Here is a 22,948-nt window from a genome sequence, read left to right on the forward strand (position 1 = left end):
CAGTGATCTGCTCCCTACAGACAGCCAGGTCATGTGTGTTTTGGATCTGACATTGAGGATGTGGAAGTGGTGAGATATGAAAAAGGCACTGGCAGGGAGGAAAAGGGAGCACATTTGCATGTTTCTTTTAGAAATCTAAGGGGTTTATTTAGGCTTTGAAGGGTAAATGTTCAGACCTTTAATTCCTTCAGATCAATTGAGGATATTAAATCCTATATAAAGATTGGTGTCATAGCACTCTATCTCGGCAATTACACCATAACTAGGTATTACATCACAATTGCCACCATGGCATGTGGATAATGGAAATGTATCCCCCTATCAGGATTATATTTTTTATATGTCCCCAAAAAAGAGCATCCTTCAGAAGCAGTAACCCAAGCACGCCAAGGTTTAAATGACAGGTAGGCATGGAAGTGGCACCACTAAAAATGGTGGCGTACAGGCAAGCTTAAATTAGGAGGCTAATCCAACCAAATGTTTATGTTTACTGTAATTCCGACATGGCATTTCCAATGGCAGAGTTGTCAGTGGTTCTCTTATCGAGAGGGTCACCTTAACCCGTCTTCTTTAATAGTGCAAGAGAATGAAGGTGGGAGGGGAATTACTGCTCTTTTGTCAGAATTACCCCTCTTCTCTACATGATTTCCTAAATATGTATCATTTTCTGGCATGACAAGGTTGATAGGAAGGTTCTTTTTCACGTGAGAGAGAGAGACAGAGAGAGAGAGAGAGAGAGAGCGAGAGACTGAGAGAGAGAGAGAGAGAGAGAGAGAGAGAGAGAGAGAGAGAGAGAGAGAGAGAGAGAGAGAGAGAGAGAGAGAGAGAGAGAGAGAGAAAGATCCTTCCTGCTTCATGTTGTGAGATGTTATTGTGTCGTCTGGTCGTTCAACATTTTTGCTGTACAAAAATGTCTTGAATGATCCAAGTACTAGCACAGCAATTCTTTGCACTGGGTGACTCATGTGAAGTGTATTTCTTATACACACTTTGCAATTATCCCTAAACCATCCTTGTCTCCAAGTGTACATCCTGCTCTGAGGAAAGTGTCCATTTCTACAGTCACCTTCAGGGCAGTTAAAGATCTCTTTGCCTTAAGGGTGAGGGACATGTTGCCAACTCCCTCACATTTCAACAATGCCCTTTTTGATGCTTTTAATCATAGTTTTCCCTCTTCGCTTTTACCTCTGTTGAAGGCTGCTTTGTATTACCTGGCCTTTAAATCTCTTACTTTTCAACACATTGTGAAAGATGAACAATTTCAGAGACTGCTCCATGAGCGTCTGTGTTGCACTTCGCCTCCTCCATTACTCCTGCTACAGAACTTTACAATATTAGCTCTTCTGTATGGAGCAAGCCCTCATGCTAAGAGGGAATTCAAATATCCACCATGTCACTCTTGCTGACACCTGGAACCACAGAATACTTTTCTTACATTAAATTATCCATGGATCTGATGGGTGTTCCTTGCGTTGGCTACCCCATCTTTCTCATGGGACAGCACTAACCCAATCCGGCTCCTGCCCATAACTCGGTCTCGACACATGGTCTTTTTAAGAATTGTTCTGTGGACCATGCCAGTGGCTCTAGCTTCTTGGTTTAATTTGCCTGCCTAGCTGCATCAAGTAAAGTTGTGAAGTGCAGCTTGTGGTGTAGTGCAGCCATAGCATTTCCATTATGAAGGATATGGCACTGGTCACATTTCGTTATGGGTGACTGTCGATTGCTGGTGGTTCCAGGCCCAGGGTCAACTGGATTGCACCCTCTCAATGAGCAGCATTTCATCCTTTCCAGTATGACTGTTTGCCAGAACACAAAGGTACCTCAACCCTTCTAGGGGGTTAAATAGGCAGGACCCCATTCACACCTTTGCTTGCTTTCCTATGTGAAAAAGGCATGGCTGCAAATCTAGGACAACCGCATAAATATTTAGTGGTGGGTTAGTAATGTCTCTCCACTCTAGAAAGGATAAAACCTTAATTTAAGAGTTAAGAAAATATACAGAGGGTCAGGAATAAGCCAGCTTTCTGCTCTCTCTCTCTCTCTCTCGAGCCTTGTGCCAATCTCTCTCTGTCCTGATACCAGGTCTGAAAAGAAACAGCAAGTATTCCTAATGAATACTACTACTAGTAGCAGAGATTCCTGCTGAATGCTACTACTCGTGGATGTAACAACACCACTAATGGATTTCTAGCAGCAATCATTCCTGACAAATACTACCACTAACGGATTCTTATTAGCAAGTATTTCTGATGAACACTCTACTAACGGATGTAATACTATTATTAAAGCATTCCTATTAGCAAGTATTTCTGGTGAATCCTACTAATCATGGATTGAATACTACTACCAATGGATTTCTGCTAGTAAGCATTCCTGATGAACAGTACTCCTAATGGATGGAATACTACCACTAATACTTATGGATTGATAGTAGCAAGCATTCCTGACAAATACAACTACTAATGGATTCCTACTAGCAAGTAATCCTGATGAACACTACTACTAATGGATGGAATACAACTACAAAAGCATTCCTGGTAGCAAGTACTTCTGGTGAACACTACTAATCAAGGAATTAATATTACGACTAATGGATTCCTACTAGCAAGTAATCCTGATGAACACTACAACTAATGGATGGAATACTACTACAAAAGCACGCCTGGTAGCAAGTATTTCTGGTGAACACTACTAATCAAGGAATAAATATTACGACTAATGGATTCCTACTAGCAAGTAATCCTGATGAACACTACTACTAATGGATGGAATACTACTACAAAAGTATTCCTGGTAGCAAGTATTTCTGGTGAACACTACTAATCAAGGAATAAATATTACGACTAATGAATTCCTACTAGCATTCCAGATGAACACTCGTAATGGAAGAATACTACTACTAAATTATTTCTAGCAGCAAGCATTCCTAACAAATACTACTACTCATGGATTCCTTAACAATCTATACAAATTTCGTAATGTTGTGGAAAATAACATTATGAGCAGCACCAAGAATCCAATGTTTTGGTTTTTCACAACGACCTGAGTCATAGTAAATTTTTTAAGATTTGCATTTATGATTTCAGGTTTGCCTTGCCGTGCTTATGATGTACAGTCTAACATGTCTCAGGAAATAAAGAGAATCAAACCCTTGTTTAGGATTGACATTGTTCAATCCTGGCACATGTTGTTTTACCTTTTCTTGTACAAGATTGATGCATTTGAAATCTATTCCCAGGTTCGGTTGTGGGATGTCTACAGGAAGTTTGTTAGACTGAAAACATTACTCCTCTCCTCCCACTAGTGATACCACATGTGGCACCACTTCTTCTACTATTCAACTAAGTCTACGGTTATCCTGTCGTGTTGACAAGTGAACTCCATGTCCCTTAGACTAAGGGCCCGATTATGAGTTTGGCCGTGCGGGAGCAGACTGCCACGCTGGTGTTCCACTCCCGCACTGTCAAACAAATGGTTGCACTGCCTGCCAGATTACGAGTTTCCACGTGTCTGGTGGGCTATTGTTGGTGGTCCCACGGTGGTGCCTCTGAAAATGGGCACTGCAATAGGAACACCAAAAACAGTTCCTGCATGGCATGTACTGTAAAGCCCATGCTGTGCAGGAACAACAAAGGGCCAAGTTTCAGGACCGCTAGCACTTTTCATGAGGGAAAGGTCTCCAGGACACCGCTTGCGGTCCTGAAACCACCAGCATATTACTGAGGCTGTGACCGCCGCACCACTACCAGGGAACTGTGGTTTCCTGGCGGGTGTGGCGGGGCATTGGTGGTCCAACCTCCCAACGTGTAATGTGGCAGTTGGTCTGCTAGTGCGGCTGTGGCTGGAGTGCCACCGCCACGCCCCTGCCAGACTCGTAATTAGGCCCTGAGTGCCACATTCAAATAATTGGTCAGTCTTATGTAGCCATTACTCTTTCTGAAGCATTTAACTTGTTATTGATTTATCATTTAATAATGATTCTCTGTGAACCTCATGCCTTTCTGCGGCCTTCTGTGAGGCCATGTGACCACTGCCCTTATGTGAAATCTTAAAACTGCAAAGATCAAGCCACAATTCACTGCACGCTAGAAAATACCCACATTTGTCAAATTAACTCATTTTCTTCGCTGTCATTTTCTATTCTGATTCTATGTAGCATATCATTACAAGATGACTGCGTAAGGTCTTGGTAATTAAAAAGGTATCAATCACTTGAGTTTTTACTTTGGGCAGGACGATCGCCTTATCCATGCATGACTCTGGAGTATATTATCTGTATTAATCAGGCTAGCAGCACAGTAACCCATACCCACTGCTGTGTAGATGCAGTCATTGGATACCGTGCTACGGTCATTCACTATTTTGGTGACATTCTTCCTGTTCTTCATCAGGTAGAAATTCAATTCGAGTAGTTTCTCACAAAGCTACTTAACTTGATAAGAAGAGTTTTCACAAATCATTTATCTACATGTTTTATTTTCTTATTTCCCATTGAGTTAATTTCCCAGCAGTTGTGCTAGGGTGAACAGACCTTTTTAGGTCTGTGGGTGCAATCACTAAAATAGCCTCTTTTGCTTAAATTAGTGTGGGTCTGGAGTCTTTTCAGGTCAGCAATCACCTAGCAGTGTGGGGGTTGTTTTTTTATACTTGCTGTTTATAGTGAAGCCTATACTAAACTTTTGCCACAAACTGACTAGGGCAATTCTCTCTTCATGAAGATCATCAGGTTTCTGCACTTTATGTACAGGGTTAGGTTTGGGGGGAACAAAAGTCCTGTGCACACATTTCTATTTAGTGGGTTTTGGTGTAAAAACCTATAAACAACACATGAGCTTGTGCAAAAATGACGGTTGAGTCCTTGGAAGTTTCAGCGCAAGGATTTATAAGTCAATTTTATTTGTTCATGCCGCAGTAAACTGATCACTGTGGCAATCCAATTTTTTTTACTGATTTGCCTCTGCCTACCACAGATGAAAAACATGAGGAGGATGAGGAGAGGCAGCAAACAACCTGCACAGAAATTGCAAACTTAGTGTGTGCAATGATGGGTAGTTTGTACAGTGTGTGTGGTTCATGTGGTTCTCCATGGACCATGTTTATCTGGCCAGGAAGAATCCCACAAACGGCATGAGCCACATAAAACGCCTGGAATCTTTTTGTTTGTCTGGTTCACATGCAGAGTGGATTCGGGTGGTAATTTTATAGGCCAATTTTGATCCGAAAACAGGGTGAAAAGAAAATAGCAGATTTTACCTGTTTGACAATTCAGCAAACTGTTGTGCCCCTCTCTAAGAAAGAGAGGGCTGTTCCTTCTTTTCCCTACATGGTAAACATTGTTTGCCTAATGGGGAAATTAGATTCTTTGAGTACAGGGATACGAGTAGTTGAAGGAATTGTAAATTGATCTCGCGTGCAGAATATTTTGTAATGAAGGATACTTCTACTTAAGATATGATTGGGAAGTCTGTCTTTGATTAGCACTCACTAGATTATCCAAATGGATTATGTTTTCTTTGCCAAATATCGATTTTTTTATCTTTGAAAATGACTCGGAGATTCCCTAAAGCAAAATTTGTCCGACTGAGTTCTATGGCATCAAAAGAGGTGAATAGTACTTTGAAACTGATGTCACGAATAGTGGTGCTAAATTTGGGACAATGTTTTAGTAAGGATAATAAGCTTTGTTCAGGAGAGCACGTTAAACTGTTTCAGAGGCACAGGAACATTTGTACCAGGGAGAATTGTTCTGCTTCAGAGTCATCATTATGATCATCTGCAAATTTGGATTTAATAAATCTGTCATCATTGGCGCCCACTGCCAACACCCTTATTTTAGTCCCGATGCTCCAAGCAAAATAGACATACTTCCTGAACCTAAGACTGATTGTTTTGATTGCTGTCATTCTCTTCCAGGTTCTGTCAGATTCATCAATTAAACAAACTCTGTTTGGAAAATTGAGGTAACACGATTTGCTTAGCGGGAAAAAATTATTCCCCATCACAGCCAATCAAAAGCTGAAACCACTAACAGAATTCACAAAAAAATGCTTTCAAATGTGTTTATGACGTGGACTGCCCTCTGTGAAATACATTTTTGCCTCTACTGCAGCAAATACATTTTCCATCTCTTTTGGTTTAAAACCTGTAAAGTTCAGCGATTGTTTGTGGTCCTGACCCCAAATGCAATGCTCAAAAGAGAAATGAGAAAATGATGGCAAATCGAAGTTCATTATAGCATTTTTGCTGATGTCACCAACAGGGCGGTTCCTATATGGTTACACTTTCAAATTAATTTGTATGCTCTGAGACAATTTCAAAAATGTCAGGATTATGCATGTCAGTTGAATCTATGACAGATTCAAGCAGAACTACTTGAAACTCACACAATTATAACATGCATTCCTCAGGTAATTATCTCGGGTCGCTATCACTAGGGTAGGAAGGGGCAAGTGTTGAGGTTTTTGGGTGGTGCCTTTTGTCCTTTGGACTTGGGTTTGTGTATGTGCCCAGGCAGGTGTAAGATCTTGCAATGCCAATTGCTTACTTCAATACCTTTCTCTATTCATTTCAAACCACTGTGTAGATTTGTACATATGTGTGTACATTGGTCACACAGCCTTGTACCTGATTTGTTTCTAGGCCAACGCTTAGTTCCTCCTCTTCCTCTTTGAAAGACCTCTTGCCAAGTTTTGTGACCTCGACTAGACCCCGTTGGTTCAGCAGTTCCAGGATCTCCTCAGTGATAGAAAGGCTACTAGACAGGGGCTCCTCAGACAGGCAGAAGGATGAGGCCTCAGGGTCCTCCAAGGGGTTGAAGTCCTCCACGTCGATTACTGTGTCCAATTCGATCACGCTGGAGGCCAACGTGCAGACACTCCCAGAGGAGTTCAAGGACTCTGAGGTTGGGAAGAGCTCCCCCTCGCTTCCTGCGTGCTGTCAATGGGAAACCAAAGCACGACAAGCCGGTCAAACGTCTAAGTTGTTCTCTATAACAAGGGCTACAAAATACTCTTACATTTAAATGAAAGGGAGTGCTTCAAATCGGAACCTGTCGTTCTACACTCTGAATCTAATGAGCATGCTTATACAGCAGACAGTGACCCTAAAACATGAATTTCCAATGGAAATTAACTTTAGTTTTCTCAACTTTACTATCAGCAATTTCTTTGCTTTATTTCAGCTGATGGGGTCTGGTCATCGGTAACTTCGGGACCTATATAAGGCTGGCGATGCATTGAGCTCTGGTTGCAAGCAGGCAGAATGGCTGCAGAGAAAGCCACTTAACAAGCAATTCCAAAATAAGATGTATTGCAGTCCAGTCTTGCAAGTGGCCAGTCACCTATCAGATGAGTCTGACATGTGAATGACTGACTGACTTTTGGATCCCCCTTAACTGCTTGGAAAGCTCACAATTTGCTTGTAAGTGGCACTTCCCCGGGATGCAAGTTAAGAAGCAGACTAAGCAAATAATACAGAAGTATCCGCATGCAATGAAATCACCAACTGAGTAATTTTTGGTTCTGGGTCAATTAATCAGCTTTATTTTCAGAGTTAAGTACATGTTCTTGGGCGACTGAACCAGTGTTAGAAGAATTGTAAACACTCTTAACCAGATTCCGAGTAAATTGCTGAGTTTCGAGGAATTCTCAAAGTATCACTGCAGTACTCCAGAGAATATGCTACAGTTGCATATTCCCTGGAGTACTAACCTACATACCCATTTCTACACACGGACCTCTAACCAGTGTCCATTTGTACAGGCAAAGAAGTAACACTAAAAGGCATATGCACTTCAAAGTTTTGTTCTTACTTTCTCACGTAAAAGTTATTTGTCCACTTGTAGAAATGCATTCCCTCCACCGCCCTAATTTTGTGTGCTTTCCCTCCACATGCTCATCCTGGCCATGCATTTATGCTTACCCCTGACAGGAGTGCCTTTGCGAGCATTTCAAGATGGGAAACAACATGCAATTGGTTGGTCAATCCTGACAACCTTTCTAGTTCTCAGATGTTTGCCCAACTAAACTAGTGGGCTAATCCGGGACTGCCAAAAAACCTATTGTTGCAGAAAATTTGCTCTCACGGCTATTCCGCAATACTTGTAGAGATTGCATGCAAGCAAATCCAATTTTTCAGAGCAAAATACTATCATTCCTCATCTGTGACTGAGGAAAGGAATAATGCCCTCAAAAACTTCACTTTTGCCTACAAAGTGTGAGATTAGGTGCACATACACCTGAGCTTTTTGCATTCACAATTCATGCGAAACAGAGAAACAGAAGAAAAATACATGTGACACAGCAAGCAATATATTTGAAACAGAAAATATTTGGACAAGAGTCGATGAGAGAAAGGACAGATGATTTGCAGTGTTAACCTTACCTTTAACTTGCCAATAGCTGAAAAAGAAAAAGAAGGACAGAATCTTAATATTCTGGCACGTGCAGATCTCAAAGAACATCCTTTCATCACAACTGTGCATGTCAGCATTGATGGATTGCTTGCTTCCATTTAGTGAATTTAAATAGACCTTTTGTTTGATTTATGTGGGAAATAACCTGACAAAATAATGTTGACAGAGTGCAGCGTTCTCTATCATTTCCATTTGTCCCAGGGCCATTCTTGTCTGCTATAAATTGCACCATTGATCCATCCAGTGAATTCAGCATAGATTTTAGAAGTGCTTCCCAGAATGTTGAGCAGGCATCATAGCTTTGTTACCTTCTAAACTACTGCTAGCATTGCGAATTCAGTATAACGATGTACATTTTTCCATCAACAAATAACACTATGCAGAATATTACTATATCTTCATACAACTGCAGAGACTACACTAATTAATATTTACTAATAATGCTAGGGTTAGTGTAGGGGGTTGGCAGTACATGTAAGGATTTGGGTAAGAGAAAGTGTTAGATTTAAGATTAGTTTTACTGTTAGGGTTATGCTTTAGGGAAAAGTTAGGTTTAAGGCTCGGATGGGGTAGGCTTAGATTTAGGGGGTAGGATCTGTGTTAGGGTTAGTGTTTGGGTTAAGGTAAGTACAGGTATCCTTAGACTTAGGGGAGGGTCACACTTATGATTAGGTAAGGGTTAGGATTAGGTTTATGGTTAGGTTTCAGTTTAGAACAATGGTTGGATTCAGGGTTGCTGGTAGGTTTAGAGTTAGGATTAGTATTCATTATTGGGACAGACTTCGGTTAAGGTTTCTGATTTTTTTTATAAAACTGAGTTTTACAGATAAAACCCCACCAGAGTGAATATTTGCTTTTCAGTGGAAATCAGAAAACATAGTATGTTGCTTTACTTATACTGCTTTGGCGCCCTCAGTTGTTATAGTAGTATATACCTGCCCTTAAGTCTAGGCACTTTTTAATGATGGATACTCCGCCTATGCCACATTTGCAGGCCATGATAAGCCACCAGGTTTGTCACTGTGAAGATCCTCAAGGTCCCTGTCCCCTCAGGACCTACTTCCAATGCCTATTTTGGCACGTAGATTCAACATGATGTTCCCTACATGGCGCTGTGCTGCATTTATGGCAGCATATTTAGCGATGCTTGTTTCTGCAGTGCATAGCGCTGGGAAGCATTGACATGGTTGAAAAGCACTCTACAAAATATAGGAAAAAGAGAATGATGGAAATCTACTTCACAGAATACAATGATTAAGTAGCTGAAGCAACTCTGATATATGCCCAGCATGAGCACAACAGTTTCTGGACGGATTTCAAACACATGCAGGCCGACATCCCTGGTAGAGGTCAGGTACTAATCAATACTTCACAGACCTCACAATGAGTACCAAACATACACATGTGCATACTATCTGGTAGGAACAGCCCAACATTGTACAAAACATGAGGTGAAATAAAGAAAAGCTTCAAGAAAGTACAGAGACCTTGCTATGTGGTCTTCCTACATTTAGGAGTTTGCTTCTTATAGTACACTATTTGACATCATTGACAGTGTGAAATAAACAGTCAAGTGACCAAAGAGTTCCTGTATGTCCCAAATTTCTCACTACCCCAGATTTCTTTATCGTGCAGTAGCATAGTTTGTTGTCACGAAAGATGATATTCCCAATAGCATTTATAATAATTTCTCGTCAGGCTTCTCTCCTCGGCCCAAGTATAGCAGGACTAGGCCCCAACAAGAGAGTATTAATACATTTGTAAGTCCAGACAAAAGTATAGGACTACGTAAGACTGGCTTACAATAATGGACTGTAGAATACCCCACACAATATACCTCCTATCCTAAGTAGAAAATCCATTTATTTTCTAGTGATTATTGCCATTTGACTAAATAACACAGCAGCAGGATGCCATTGTCACACACCTACCAGTAATCTATTACCTGCTGCAATCAAATCTTAATGAGCAGCAAACATATCTCCAGCCATGCACAGGTTTGCCACCTTGTCGGTGCGCCGGGACGCTCCTTCGCTGGAGCAGCCGTGCGCAATACAAATAGCCCTAACATAACATAACATAACATATGGGGTGGGACTGCCCCGCTGAAGAACTATTTGAGTGCTGGAAAACAAGATGGGCATGCCGGCGTGGGACATAATGAAAAGTTACATGCAAGAGCAAATTCTATGAATGGTAAAAGGAATGATTATAGAGAAAGAAAGAATAATTGATAACAGGCATTAACAACTGAAGGAAGGAAATAAAAGCACGTTTCTTAAGGACAGGAAAAACACCACCCCAGTGAATTTTTAAAGCATAATGTGATAACCACTGGTTTTTAAATGTTTTGAAAACATTAAAACCATGCTACAAGAATTCATGAACAATATAAACTTAAAACAGGAATGCCTAAGTCATGGTTATGTTTAGGGTTAGTGGCAGCCTAGGGCATCACATCAGGGTGAGTGTAAATACCATGGGGCCTAGTCACAAAGGTAAACTTAAATATGATGTGTACTCTAACATTTTTTAGTAACTTTACTACTTTAGATTACTCATCATTTCTGAGTAAAAGTTTACTCACAGGTGGAGCTTCACATGTCACCACACACTGTAAACAGGAGTGTAGTCAATAAAAATGTCAAATATGATCGTAAAGTTCTACTAGTATTGACTTTGCAACCGTATTTGATATTCTTGAAACATCCTGGGGACCTCCTTAACCCCTTCCATGCTGGTGACGGAACCGTTCCGTCATCAGTCACGGCTGAGCTGTGCTGATGACGGAACGGTTCCGTCACGACCGCGCCCTGTTCTGGAATGTCCAGCACAGGGCGTGGCAGCGGCGCCGCGGTCAAGGTGTTAATCAGGGCAACGATGTATGTATGGTAAAGTATAAGGAAAGGTTTAAAGGTTTATCAAACAATTCGATCAAATATATTTAAGTTAAATGTTAGTTTTATCTATTTGTTTTAAATGTAGAATAATGTACTAAAATGTTACAATATTGCTAACTTAATTTTAAATAAAGCATGTTAGCATTTTGAATATATATAATTTTAAATACAATTATTGTTCTGAAGTTCCATATAAAACAAATCTTCGCTTCGCTAGAGTAAAAAAATATATTTTCGAATGTATTTAAAAATATTAAAAGTGTTGTATAGGATTATTTAACAGTAATTTAATTGTTTGAAATAAATATTAATGCTACATTGATCTTTACATTTAAAAAGGTTAGTAAAGTTTTTATAAATAAATTAAGAATTGTCGTATATTTTTAGAAAAAGGTTCTAACATTAAATACAATGTGTTTATATTTTAAAATGGCTTAGATAATGACATTTATTTTAACATAATTTCCTACTGGCATTAATTTCAAGAATACATCTCCATGATTTTCTATGGGAGGGTGTTGTAGTACCAGTGGTGGCTATGGATGGTGCTGGACTTACTCCAGGTCTGAGCTGGAGTGGTATTATGACTGCTTTGGATCCATGTCTGGTTGTAGTGACTAAAGAAGGCAAGTTTCCAAATAGGATAGGGTTTACTCTTTTGTGGGAGGATGTATGTCCCTCTCTAAACCCCTGCTTAACCTTCACTCAGACGAAGATGTCTGCAGAGAAAAGATAGGAGCACTGGGGGATGAAAACTACGGACGCAGGTTTATGAGTAGCAGTTTGTAGTACGTTAGTAGTACTACTAAAAATACTACTAAATAATTTGCTAAAATGCTCCTATTTCGGGGGTTATAGTTCAGGATGATGTAGTGTTGTCAATATAGGGTATATCTGGTCAGGGGTTTCTAGCTGGTCGTAGCTTCAATCTCGATGTACTTGTCAAACTCAATGTACTTGTATTATATATGGTAGCAAATAACTATTTTTGCATTACAAGCTCTAGGCAAATCATATTGTCCTAATAATCACGAACACTAAATGAAGTTTGTAAAAAGGCACTACGCCAGATGTTTCCCAGCTTGCAAAACGGTGCATGACAGAACACTTACAATCAACACCAAGGGAGTTATTTACTAAGATTGTGTACGTTGCGCAAAGCATTGATAAATAGCACAAAGGGAGACAAAGCACTGCATCTAATTACTGACCAAAATGAACATGCATTTGCAATGCAATAGGTCTCGCATTTATGAGAGTTTGAGCTATTGCTATTGTAAATGACAATACCTTTTATTTGTGTGCAGTGGCGTAACGAAACTTGAGGGGGCCAACCTGCACAGTACATGAAGGGGGCCTGCTCCTACGAACTCAGGAGCTCTATTGACAGGGTACTAGGCTGAAGGGGCCCCCTGGAGCTTGGGACCCCCCACACCCCGGGGGCTGCGGGGGCCTTTGTTACGCCCCTGTTTATGTGCTGTTTTTAAAACAGATAAATAAAAGGCATTGCAATTTACAATGTCAATCGCTTAAACTCTCACAAATGTGAGACCTATTGCATTGCAAATGTATGCTATAACATTTTTAAAAAGCGTTAGGAGAGAGCGTGTCCTGCCTCCAACAGCAGGCAGAACAAAACTACCGGAGAAGTGTGCCTCAATGGTTAGAGCGGCAGACCCTGATGCAGAGGTCTAGCCCGGGACCAGGGTTCAATTCCCCGCCTCGGCGGGTCTTGGGCTAAAAAAATTCCACAGACCTGATAATTCTCACCTCGGTGCCTATTCCAATCATGGAGTCCCACTCTGCAACTCTGGGCAATAGCTTGCTTAATCTCCACAACGGCCCTCACAACGCTAAGGATGCCTGGACTCCACCTTGGGGGTGCTCAGGAGTGGACACCTCACAGGGAAAGCCAGGATGGGTTCCAGAGCGGTATTCGTACAAGCGCCTTGAGACCCTTGCGGGTGAGTAGTGCGCTATACAAGTATCAATTTACAAGTATCAATTTACTTGAGAAAATAGAGCTTGGAGGCGGTAATTAAAGCCTACGGAGCAACAACACATGTAACAGGGGGTGTCACTATGGGAGGTAACAAAATGAGACATAGCGGTATTAAGGAGGGAAGACTAAGCCTTTTGACCAAGGAACAGCCACTGTTTACAGTGGACAATGACACAAGCTAATGAAAAATGTGGGCAGAGAGTGGGTAGAACTTTAAGTCCCTACCTCAAAACAGCAGGCCTTGCAGAGCAGTGCATGGGCTTCCCAGGCTCGACCCAAAAACCTGCAGAAGAAGCTCATAATTATCCAGCACTCTTCATTTATCTGTGAGTAGTAAATAACCCACCAAAACTTTAGAAGGCCATTCTCAGTGACATCAGCACACACTATATGATATTTCAATTCTTACAATATTTCAATGTTGAGGAAGTCTTTGGTGGACAAGACAAGTTCTAGATGGAGTCTTACATTTCTCAAATTTGATAAAGGAGTATATTAACACCTACTGAGCTCAAGATTCAAACACTTACGAGTCTCTCCATAATTCCAATAGGCACGTACAATGAATTACTGGCCAATAGCGAAACATGAGATCTGTGGATTTACAGCGGATCTGGAATCTCTGGGTGAAACTACTGGGAAGAATGAGAACTTACCAGCAGAATCGGTTTCAGCATTACAGATTCCCCTAGACTATCCTTATTTCACAGGGTAAACTCAGGGTACACCTTCAAATTCCTGGGCTACCTCCGCTGGGGTTATCAATCTCCCCCCTCATACTGGTAACTCTGGACAGGCATGAATACGGGACAAACTAGGACACACAGGAGGTGGATCATAGCATAGCGCAACTTTCCTTTGCACTTGTCAAAAGGTAGCCTCATTAAAACAAGATTGTTGGCATAATAACACACAACAAATGTAGATATATAGTCCAGTAATTCCAGGAGGTATAGAGGGCATCCTTTACGGCATGGTGGCATCGGGCAGCGCAGCAAAACACCTTTCTGCGCTGCTGTACGCCAAAGTGAAAGGGCAGGAGTACACCTTATTTAAGCAATATGGTACATTTCTGTCTCTTCTGCCAGTGCTTACGCCGATCCGCAACCTAGCGCCAACATAGGCCCCCCTTGCACCATGATGCAAGGGTGCCTCCGTTGTTGTCAGGATTGCTTTTGTGCAGGAAGGGGCATCTTCCTGCACAAAAGCATTTGAAAGACGTGTTTTCCTGTGTGTGTGCTTCAGAATGCAGCAAACATGGGAAGAGAAAAAACCTAGGAGAAATAAACCTCTTTCTCCTCGTTATGCCTCACCTTGGGAGGCATACGGATGTGTCTCTTTCCCAGGTTTACATCACTCCATAAATCTGGGACAGCATCAAATTCAATGGGGGTTGGTTTGGAAACCCCACTGCAACTCCCATGGAATGCCTCCCGGGAGCAATGTAAGGTGATGCAGACATTTGCGCTGCGCAGCCTTACTCATGGACTATGAGACCACTCAAAGCCATGCAGGGTGGCTTTGCGTGGCTTCCTGAATCTTTATGGGAGCCCTGCCTCATGCGTGTACCACTTTACGTAGCGCAAAAGTATCCCAGGGCTCACATAAATAAGCCCCTGAGTTTGAGCAAAGTAGAGTTTGTCAGCATGTGACCATAACTCTTTAACTCAAAGTAGCCATCCAGTAAAGGATGCTACAAGAGGTCTTAAAACCCTAGCAGACATCGTCAAACAAAGGAACACTCTGGAATGCCTGTTGTTGGCGATTATTAGAGATGCAAGATTGGGTATACAGAACTTTTTCTCTACAACGGATGGAGTCTTTAAAACAAACGTGGTTCAGAATTAATCGGCAATTTTAGCTTGACAGGTTCAGATACGATGAACTAAAAGGCATCTTCCATACTGCCATTTAGGCACCACTTTTGACTGTGTAATTTTCGGCAGGACACATTTCTCTCGTTTTCCCACTTGCACTCTACGGCAAAAGCAGTCATGTCTGCCCAGGCTCGTACAAACGTCGCCCTCTCAAAATGTTGTCCATACTAGACTCATACTGGTAGCTGCTTCCCGAATCGCCATTTATGTATAGATAACACTGCCTACTCAGTTACATGGCGTATGAAAACTATAAGTTATCTGGAACTGTACGAGTCAAATATCCGAAAGAGTTTTGTTTATGTGCACAACATCCTAATAATTTTTATATAGCAGAAAGTTGGGTCCAACTTACGGCTGGTACTTGCTAGAACTAATCTAATTATTTTAATTATAATCAAACACTTGTAAATCAGAGTGCTCAGGAATGCTTAAGTAGCTGTGAAAAACATCAAATATGCCCCATGTATGAAAGGTGAAAAATGGCTCAGCAAGCCCTAAAACTTCAAATGCTGCACCATGTACTGCTGTTTACCTGCATTCGAAGTTGAGTGCGAGTGTGAAACAGCCGCACAGAGTAAAAATGTTTACCTGATGGTCTGTCTTTGTTAGGTGAGATTGGGGGGCGAGTTCTAATAGTTTTATTGGCCAGCCAATAGTGTTAATTACCCTTTTCGATAGTATGCACCCTCACCCGCGAACTGAGCCAGTAATTGCAGGGTGGCAATACATGCCCTCTGGAGAGGATCCTAACCACAGGACAGGGTCTGAACAGTGGTTATGTATTTGTTGTATAGTATGCCTTTAAATTTCGCTGCTGGGTGTTTTTCATTTTACTCTTGGTTCTAGATTATCCAAAATGGCAACTATTGAGGTAGTGACATCCCACACCCTTTAACCGCGATGACATCACAGGATTGACCTTAGTCCCATCCTGTGCCACTCAACAGCCTCCTGTTTGCTCTTGAAGTCTAATATAAGAACAAGTACAGGTAAATATATAAAGTAAGAATGTTTCCTAGAGTCTATTTACTTCAGACTTCTACTCCTGCACTCATAACCTCTTTTACCATAATATGCAAAAGCAGCGCCAGGGGTACCAAATGCAAGCCACAGGGAGGAAAACACCATGTCTTGCTACCCCTAACGGAAGTACATGATTATAAGGGTACAAAGGATTTGAGACCAGGTGGCACATACCTACACATACTGCTGTCTTCACAGGTCTATTTGTGATATCTATAATTAATCTATTTTTTTATATGAAAGTTTGAAACCTGTTTAGCTGCCTTACCCTGGGTTTTCATGTGAGCCCTTAGTCACTTTGAAGAGGTGTTATACCGCATTAGTGGAGTGGAAATATCGTCCAGATATATATTGTGGCCATAATAGTGACACCTGAAACTTCCTGATGGCATTAATAGTAAATCTACTCTTGCTGTGACGATATTCTGGGAGGTGAGGTTATGGCCTCGATATATGTGTAAGATGATATTTTGGGAATCAATATTGTGGCACATATCCGTAGAAGCCCACACACCATCCATGAGCTCATTTCTTAACACACTACCCACACTCCAGGAAACATTCAATGACAATCTCAGCAGCATGTTGGACAAAAATTAATCGACTGTGAAATGTCCCCATTTCATTGTGCTTAATGTAGAAAAAAGTGATAAGAAAAGTCAACCTGTAAAATGTATTGATGAAGTTACTTTGCTGTACAGAGATTGCGCTTGCTTAAATTTTACAGGTAAAATGGAATTGGGTAGTAGAAACATACAGGCTGTGGGGTGTACATGAAAAGAAGAAAGTGCTGTAAAGTTCATGACTTCCAGTGAATTGACACACTTTTTCATTTCACTGTGAAGACGTGTTATTAAATATGTAACAAGTGATGAATTACTGATTCCTCAAATGCACATTTCTGCCAAGTCCTTTTATTCTGTAAATGTATAATGAATGAGTCCTGACGTTTTGATAAGCCGGATCAATCAAAAATACATTCAATTATGTTTTAGTGATTGCTTAGCTCAGAAATATTTCCAGGAACGTCTGTAATCATATGGTTGTTTCCCTTCATATTTCCATTACTTTATCTATTTTAATTACTTGCTTTAGGCTTAATTTTTTTAAAGTTTTAGTTTCTTAAACACTCACAGGACAGGTTCCATTTTAGCTACAGTCTCCATTTTAGTCGGCCTCTCCAGATTGTTTACCTTTGGCCTAGATACTGCATGTCATTATTACCTAAAGACTACAAATGCAAAAAAAAGAATGGATGAGCAGAATGCAGAACAATGTCATACATTCACCCCAGTACAGAGATCTGGGCCTAAATCTATTGTTTTTGCTCCCCATGCCATTCCAGTTTGAACCTAGCCATATGCAAATCTGCTCTGCTCCCTGTGGTGAACAGACCAGTCCGACCTGCCAGGCCAAGTCTTCCCTGTACAGGAAAGAAGGATCCTAGTACCGGTTTCTGGGTTTCACCCATCATCAGCCAGGCTAACTTGACTCCAGTGGCATGGAGGGTACAGGACCCACGTCTGGGCATACCCGTCCCACTCAGGGTGACAAATGCAAAAGAACAAATTATGGACAGAATGCAGAAGAATGTCGTACATTCACACCAATACAGAGATCTAGGCCTAAATCCATAGTTTTTTTGCTCCTCTTGCCATTCCAGTTTGAACCCATCCATATGCAAATCAGTCTTGACCCTGCTCCTTTTTGCTAAAGACTACAAGGCCCGACTCCATTTTCAGTAGGCCGAGGCTCCATTTTCTGTATTTCTGCTGAATCATCAACATGTCTGCCTTTGGTACAGATGTTGCCAGTCCTTATCTTTTCAAGCACCCGTGAAATTGTCATGTCACTCAGATAAACACATCAACAAAACACAGAGAGCTACAAAAGTCTGGGATAGGAGCTTTTTACAAGGTCAAATAACAACCAAAATCCAAACAATTTAATCTGTATTGACTTATTTTTACCTTAATAGTATATCTTCTGATGATGTATATGATTATGCCAAGCCATTCCTAAGGTGATGTTGGAAATTCCATCTTAGATAAGAGGTCGTATAAAAGGACTGCTACCTGAGCCCTTGTCAGGAGAGAGAAACTTCACGCGAGTCACAGGCAAGTTCCAGATGAACACAATACCAGATTTCATCTTCATTGAAGAAGTCTCCAGTAAGGCTCTCCAAGGCTCTGCAAAGTATTCCCTTCTGACTTCACTAACTGGTGCCAAGATTGTGGGGTACCGCATAGATGCAATCTTCTTGTCCTTGTTCTTGAAATAGCTGGCAAGCTATTCCAAACTGACAACAAATCATGTTGTCCAGGACCACCTCTGAACTCAGGCTTAATATTTATTCATCTGCTTGAACTAGCATAGCGCTTAGAGATAGCACAGCGAGGGCATTAAGGGCAACACATTATTATGTTATGGTTTTTCCCTGTTTTCACTGTTATTGAAAATCCTAGCTGCTTTTTACATTCTGTGATGTTACCAATATTGTGTGCACTAGATCCTGTCATTTAAAAAAACTATGTTAAAATAAAGATGTTGCAATGCATATTCCATTTCAAGTGCTCTTGACTGTGTAAATCATTAATGAATGATCATTTGGATTACCACTGTTCCCTGGTGGTGACCCATAGGCATTGACACCACTTCAATTATGTATTGGCTGGAGTTCTGTGGAACTACAAACACCGGTCTTACACATTCAAGCATTGGTGCATTGAACTAAGTTCACCCGTGCCACCCATGGGTGTGAAAACCAACCTTGCAAGGCTGAGCCAAAGACAAAATATATGCAACAAAAGCACATTCAATAGCCTTAAGTGCAAAATGAAAAAAAAAAAATCACATCGAAGAGACTGAAGAATAAGAACTAATAAGGAACGATAAGGTAGTGTACATTTTCAGAATTTAAAAACGCACTGAAACATTAATTAAAAATGGGTTACGATTGGAATAATGGAATTTGTTAGGGTTAAAGATTGGTTATAACTTATAATTAGGGTTACGAACAGGGAAATCTAGGGGTAGGTGTGGGGCCAAGGTTTACAGTTGCTTTAGTGCTTTAGAATCAGTGAGGCTTGGTGTGAGTGCAAGGAAAGTGGTTAATGCTAGAGACAATGTATTTGTGTTAAGGTTAGGGCTGGTACCATATTTTCGCCTTTATGGCATTCTAGATTATGGCTCATTGTTATGGTTAATCTAAACCTCAATAAAATATTGTGGCCAAGAGTTCTTGATTATGGGTTGGCCATCATGGTGGTCTTAAGTACATTATTTTTAATTTTCACATAGATCGTTCTGCGGAACATGCTGCTCATGCGATGCTATGGGCTGCTGCCGAGCAAGCAGTGATCAATGCAACACTTGGAGAAAACGAATCATACTAAAGAGGCTACTTCCTTTTTCCTAATAATCACTGGATATTGCCATCGCAGTCTTTGGTGGGTTTCTCTTTAACCTATATTTGCACTTTCACTGAGGCTGCCTGGGCCCAACTCCATTGATGCTGTCTGCTGTGCACCTCAGGTCAACCTAAGAAAAGCACATCTTTCCAATAATTTCATGGTCGAAACCTGTTATATAAAACATATGCAAAAAAACACAGACTTATGCACAGTGCACATCTAGAATGCAAGACATTGCGCTCACTGAGAATCACTCTGCAAATCTGTTTGTCCTGTCACTGGTTAGAGCACTGGAATGTTGACTTCTCCATCTATGATAACAGAGTGACAGATAATAAATGATGGCTAATATTGACACCACAGTTCCAATTTTGTAATGTTAGCTTTTCTGCTGTCTTCCATTTCAGAGCATTCTACTCTAAACTGCTTGAGTGCTTTATTTCTCCTGCCTCAGATTAAACTAACCATCAAATTACATTTTCCTCACTTTAGGAGAGAAAGTATTAAAGTTCTGCTACAAATCTCAGAAGACGGCTTTAATGCTCTAGTATCATTTTAAGCCTTGAACAATGATACATTATTGTTAAACGTATTCATATTTTGGAAGCGACTAAAGCTAAAAATGTATTTACTGACAGTGGAAAATGGCTCCTCTATTCTCATACTGAGTAGTGAAAAACATATGTAATTGCGGTGAAGAGGATTCCTCACAGCCCTGGGCCCCAGTGCTACTGCATCTACTGACACACTGATAGCAACGCCTGTGTCTCCTGGTTGGGCCCACCTCTCCACTGCACTGTCCAGACACAGCTAGACTCCCCTCACACTAATTGTATGCTAGATCTTCAGGAGCCAGCTCCAGTTAAGGATGTTCTGAGCACCAGGTAAAATGACATTTTGGCATTCATGCTCTCACTTTCCCAAGCAACAAGGCAATTTGAGCCCATTTGGTGAAGTCAGACACCTTGAGTGTCCTCCTGTGGTGGCACCATTTTGTAGCTGACCTCAGGGCCTTGATGCAGTATTGACCCTGACTGGAACGAGGAAGACACTACTCTGACAAGCATAAAGAAACACAAGGAGCTCTTGAACTGCTGTTTCAGGATCAAATAATAAAACGAGGGATAAATAATAGTAGTGAACGATGAAGGCAGTGGAAGTAAGGGTAAAGATAGAATGAGTGAAAAGCTGCAGGAGGAAAGGGGATAGGAAGAGAATGAAAAGGAGGGAAGAAGGTAATGGTACACAGAGTGAGAGAATATGATAAAGCGAGTGGGAGTGAGTTATAAAGAGAGAAAGTGAGAGGACACGGGAGGGAATTTACGGATAAGGGGAGGGGAGGAGTAATGTGAAGGATAAGGGGTAATGAGAAAAATCAAGAGGGATAAAGAGAGGGTGTGAGGGACAAATAGGGTAAGTGAACAACAAAGAGGGAGAATGAGGGTTACAGAAAGGGGAATGAGAAGTAAAGGAGGTGGGTGGATAAATAAAGTCTGGCGAAGAATGAAGTAAGTGAAGGATAAAGAGACAGAGAGAGAGAAAGAGAGAAAGAAAGAAATACGAAGAGGAGTAGAGGGTCTAGTAGCCCGGGGAGAGCGATAAGGACGAACGCAAGAGAGCTTATCAGAGTGATTGAGAGCTGTTCTTCCAGATGGCTGTCATGTTCGAGTAGGCTGCTGTGCAGATTCTGCAGAGGTAATAAACAGCAGGCCTGGCACAAAATTGCATTAGCTTTGCTCAGGAGTATTTATCAGTGCTTCCTGTGAAACAGCATGCTCTGTCACAAGGATCCCCTATCCCTCACCCTGTCTCTACCACATTCTCTGCCTTCACCCCTTGGTCACTTTTCTGGACCCTCAGGCTTTGTATAACTCTGATACAGAGCCAACCGCTACTGGTCGCAAGCGGTATTTGTGTCTTTTTTGCTCTAGCTCCTTTGAAGAGTACATGCAGGCCGGACTGGCCTTTGCGGGCACCGTGCGTTTTCCCGGTGGGCCGGCAAGGGCCGGTTTTAGACTGGTGGGGCCGTTTTCGTTACTTGGGGCCGGTTTTGCAGCAGTGCTGCAATATCAGCCGCGTAACAAAGGCGCAGCAGCAATGCTGTGTTTCCGAACAGGACCCTCTCCCCAATTTTATTAATGAGCATCAAGATCAGCGGATACTATTTTATAAAATTCAGCATCATTAGTGAGACTGTAAAAATCGAGAATATTCCTCCAATGTACTCTTCAGTAGTGGAAAAGTGACCTTTTGGAATGCCTGGGAGGAAAACCCAACGAATTTTACCTGACATATTTGAGATTTTGAACGTACAATCAAGGTGGCAGTCTTGGGGGAAGGTAAGTTTTTTTTTTCAAGTGAAACATTGCTTTACATTTTTCGCATGGAACAGGTGACTCCTTCTCCAGGATAGCTAAAATGTCAATTTGTGCCAGGGACACAAAGTCAAGGAGGAACAGCTGGGGGGGACAAGGGAAGAGAAGCACTGAGGTGACCGCTCAGCCCTCCACAGGGCTTGGTCGCCCCACTCACTGCTGCCGCTCCTGCCTGCCTTTGCCGCCTCCTGCCTGCAGATTCCTTCGCTCGCTGCCCGCTGCTCCTGGGAATTTCCCGCTGCTCCTGGGAATTTCCCGCTGCCCGCTGCTTCTTGGAATTTCCCGCCGCTGCCTCCCTGCGGCCCCGCCCCCCTGTGATTCCATTCGCCGCCCCGCTCCCGCCACCCAGCTGCTCCTCCCTCCCGGCTCCTTACTTAAGGGGACCGTAGGGGACCACAGAGTGTGACCGCTCAGCCCTCCACAGGGCTTGTTCGCCCCACTCACTGCTGCCGCTCCTGCCTGCCTTTGCCGCCTCCTGCCTGCAGATTCCTTCGCTTGCTGCCCGCTGCTCTTGGGAATTTCCCGCTGCTCCTGGGAATTTCCCGCTGCCCGCTGCTTCTTGGAATTTCCCGCCGCTGCCTCCCTGCGGCCCCGCCCCCCTGTGATTCCATTCGCCGCCCCGCTCCCACCACCCAGCTGGTCCTCCCTCCCGGCTCCTTACTTATGACGCCCCCAGAGCGACCGTGCAGCGGACGCGCGCAGCGGGAGCGCCGATTGAGCGCCGAAGGTGCGCCAAAGGTCAGCCCGTCTGCGCCCGTCCGCGCCAGGACCGCTGGCCCTCCCCGCCGAGGCAAGACGACCCGACTGACCTACGACGCCGCCACTCTAAACGCACTCAATGCCCGCCGGACCCACGCCTGCTGCCGAGCCAACCCGAGACGCACCCACGGACCCTTCACCTGTTGCACCTGCAAGTTCACCTGCCTCCGATCCTGCCCC

At 42.3% G+C, this 22,948-nt stretch overlaps 1 protein-coding gene across 1 annotated transcript in view; it reads right to left on the bottom strand.

The window, feature by feature from the left end:
- The window catches only part of PLEKHG2 (pleckstrin homology and RhoGEF domain containing G2), a 458,610-nt gene that overhangs the window by 35,625 nt on the left and 400,037 nt on the right, over positions 1-22,948 (bottom strand). The window contains exons 16-17 of the mRNA XM_078661322.1: positions 8,386-8,402; positions 6,628-6,936 (exon numbers count right to left, since the gene is read on the bottom strand). Of these exons, the coding sequence (XP_078517448.1) occupies positions 6,628-6,936; positions 8,386-8,402 (326 nt within the window). The remainder of the gene's footprint in view (positions 1-6,627; positions 6,937-8,385; positions 8,403-22,948) is intronic.

Source organism: Lissotriton helveticus, chromosome 9 (genome assembly GCF_964261635.1).
Source record: "Lissotriton helveticus chromosome 9, aLisHel1.1, whole genome shotgun sequence".
NCBI classification, from domain to species: Eukaryota; Metazoa; Chordata; class Amphibia; order Caudata; family Salamandridae; genus Lissotriton; species Lissotriton helveticus.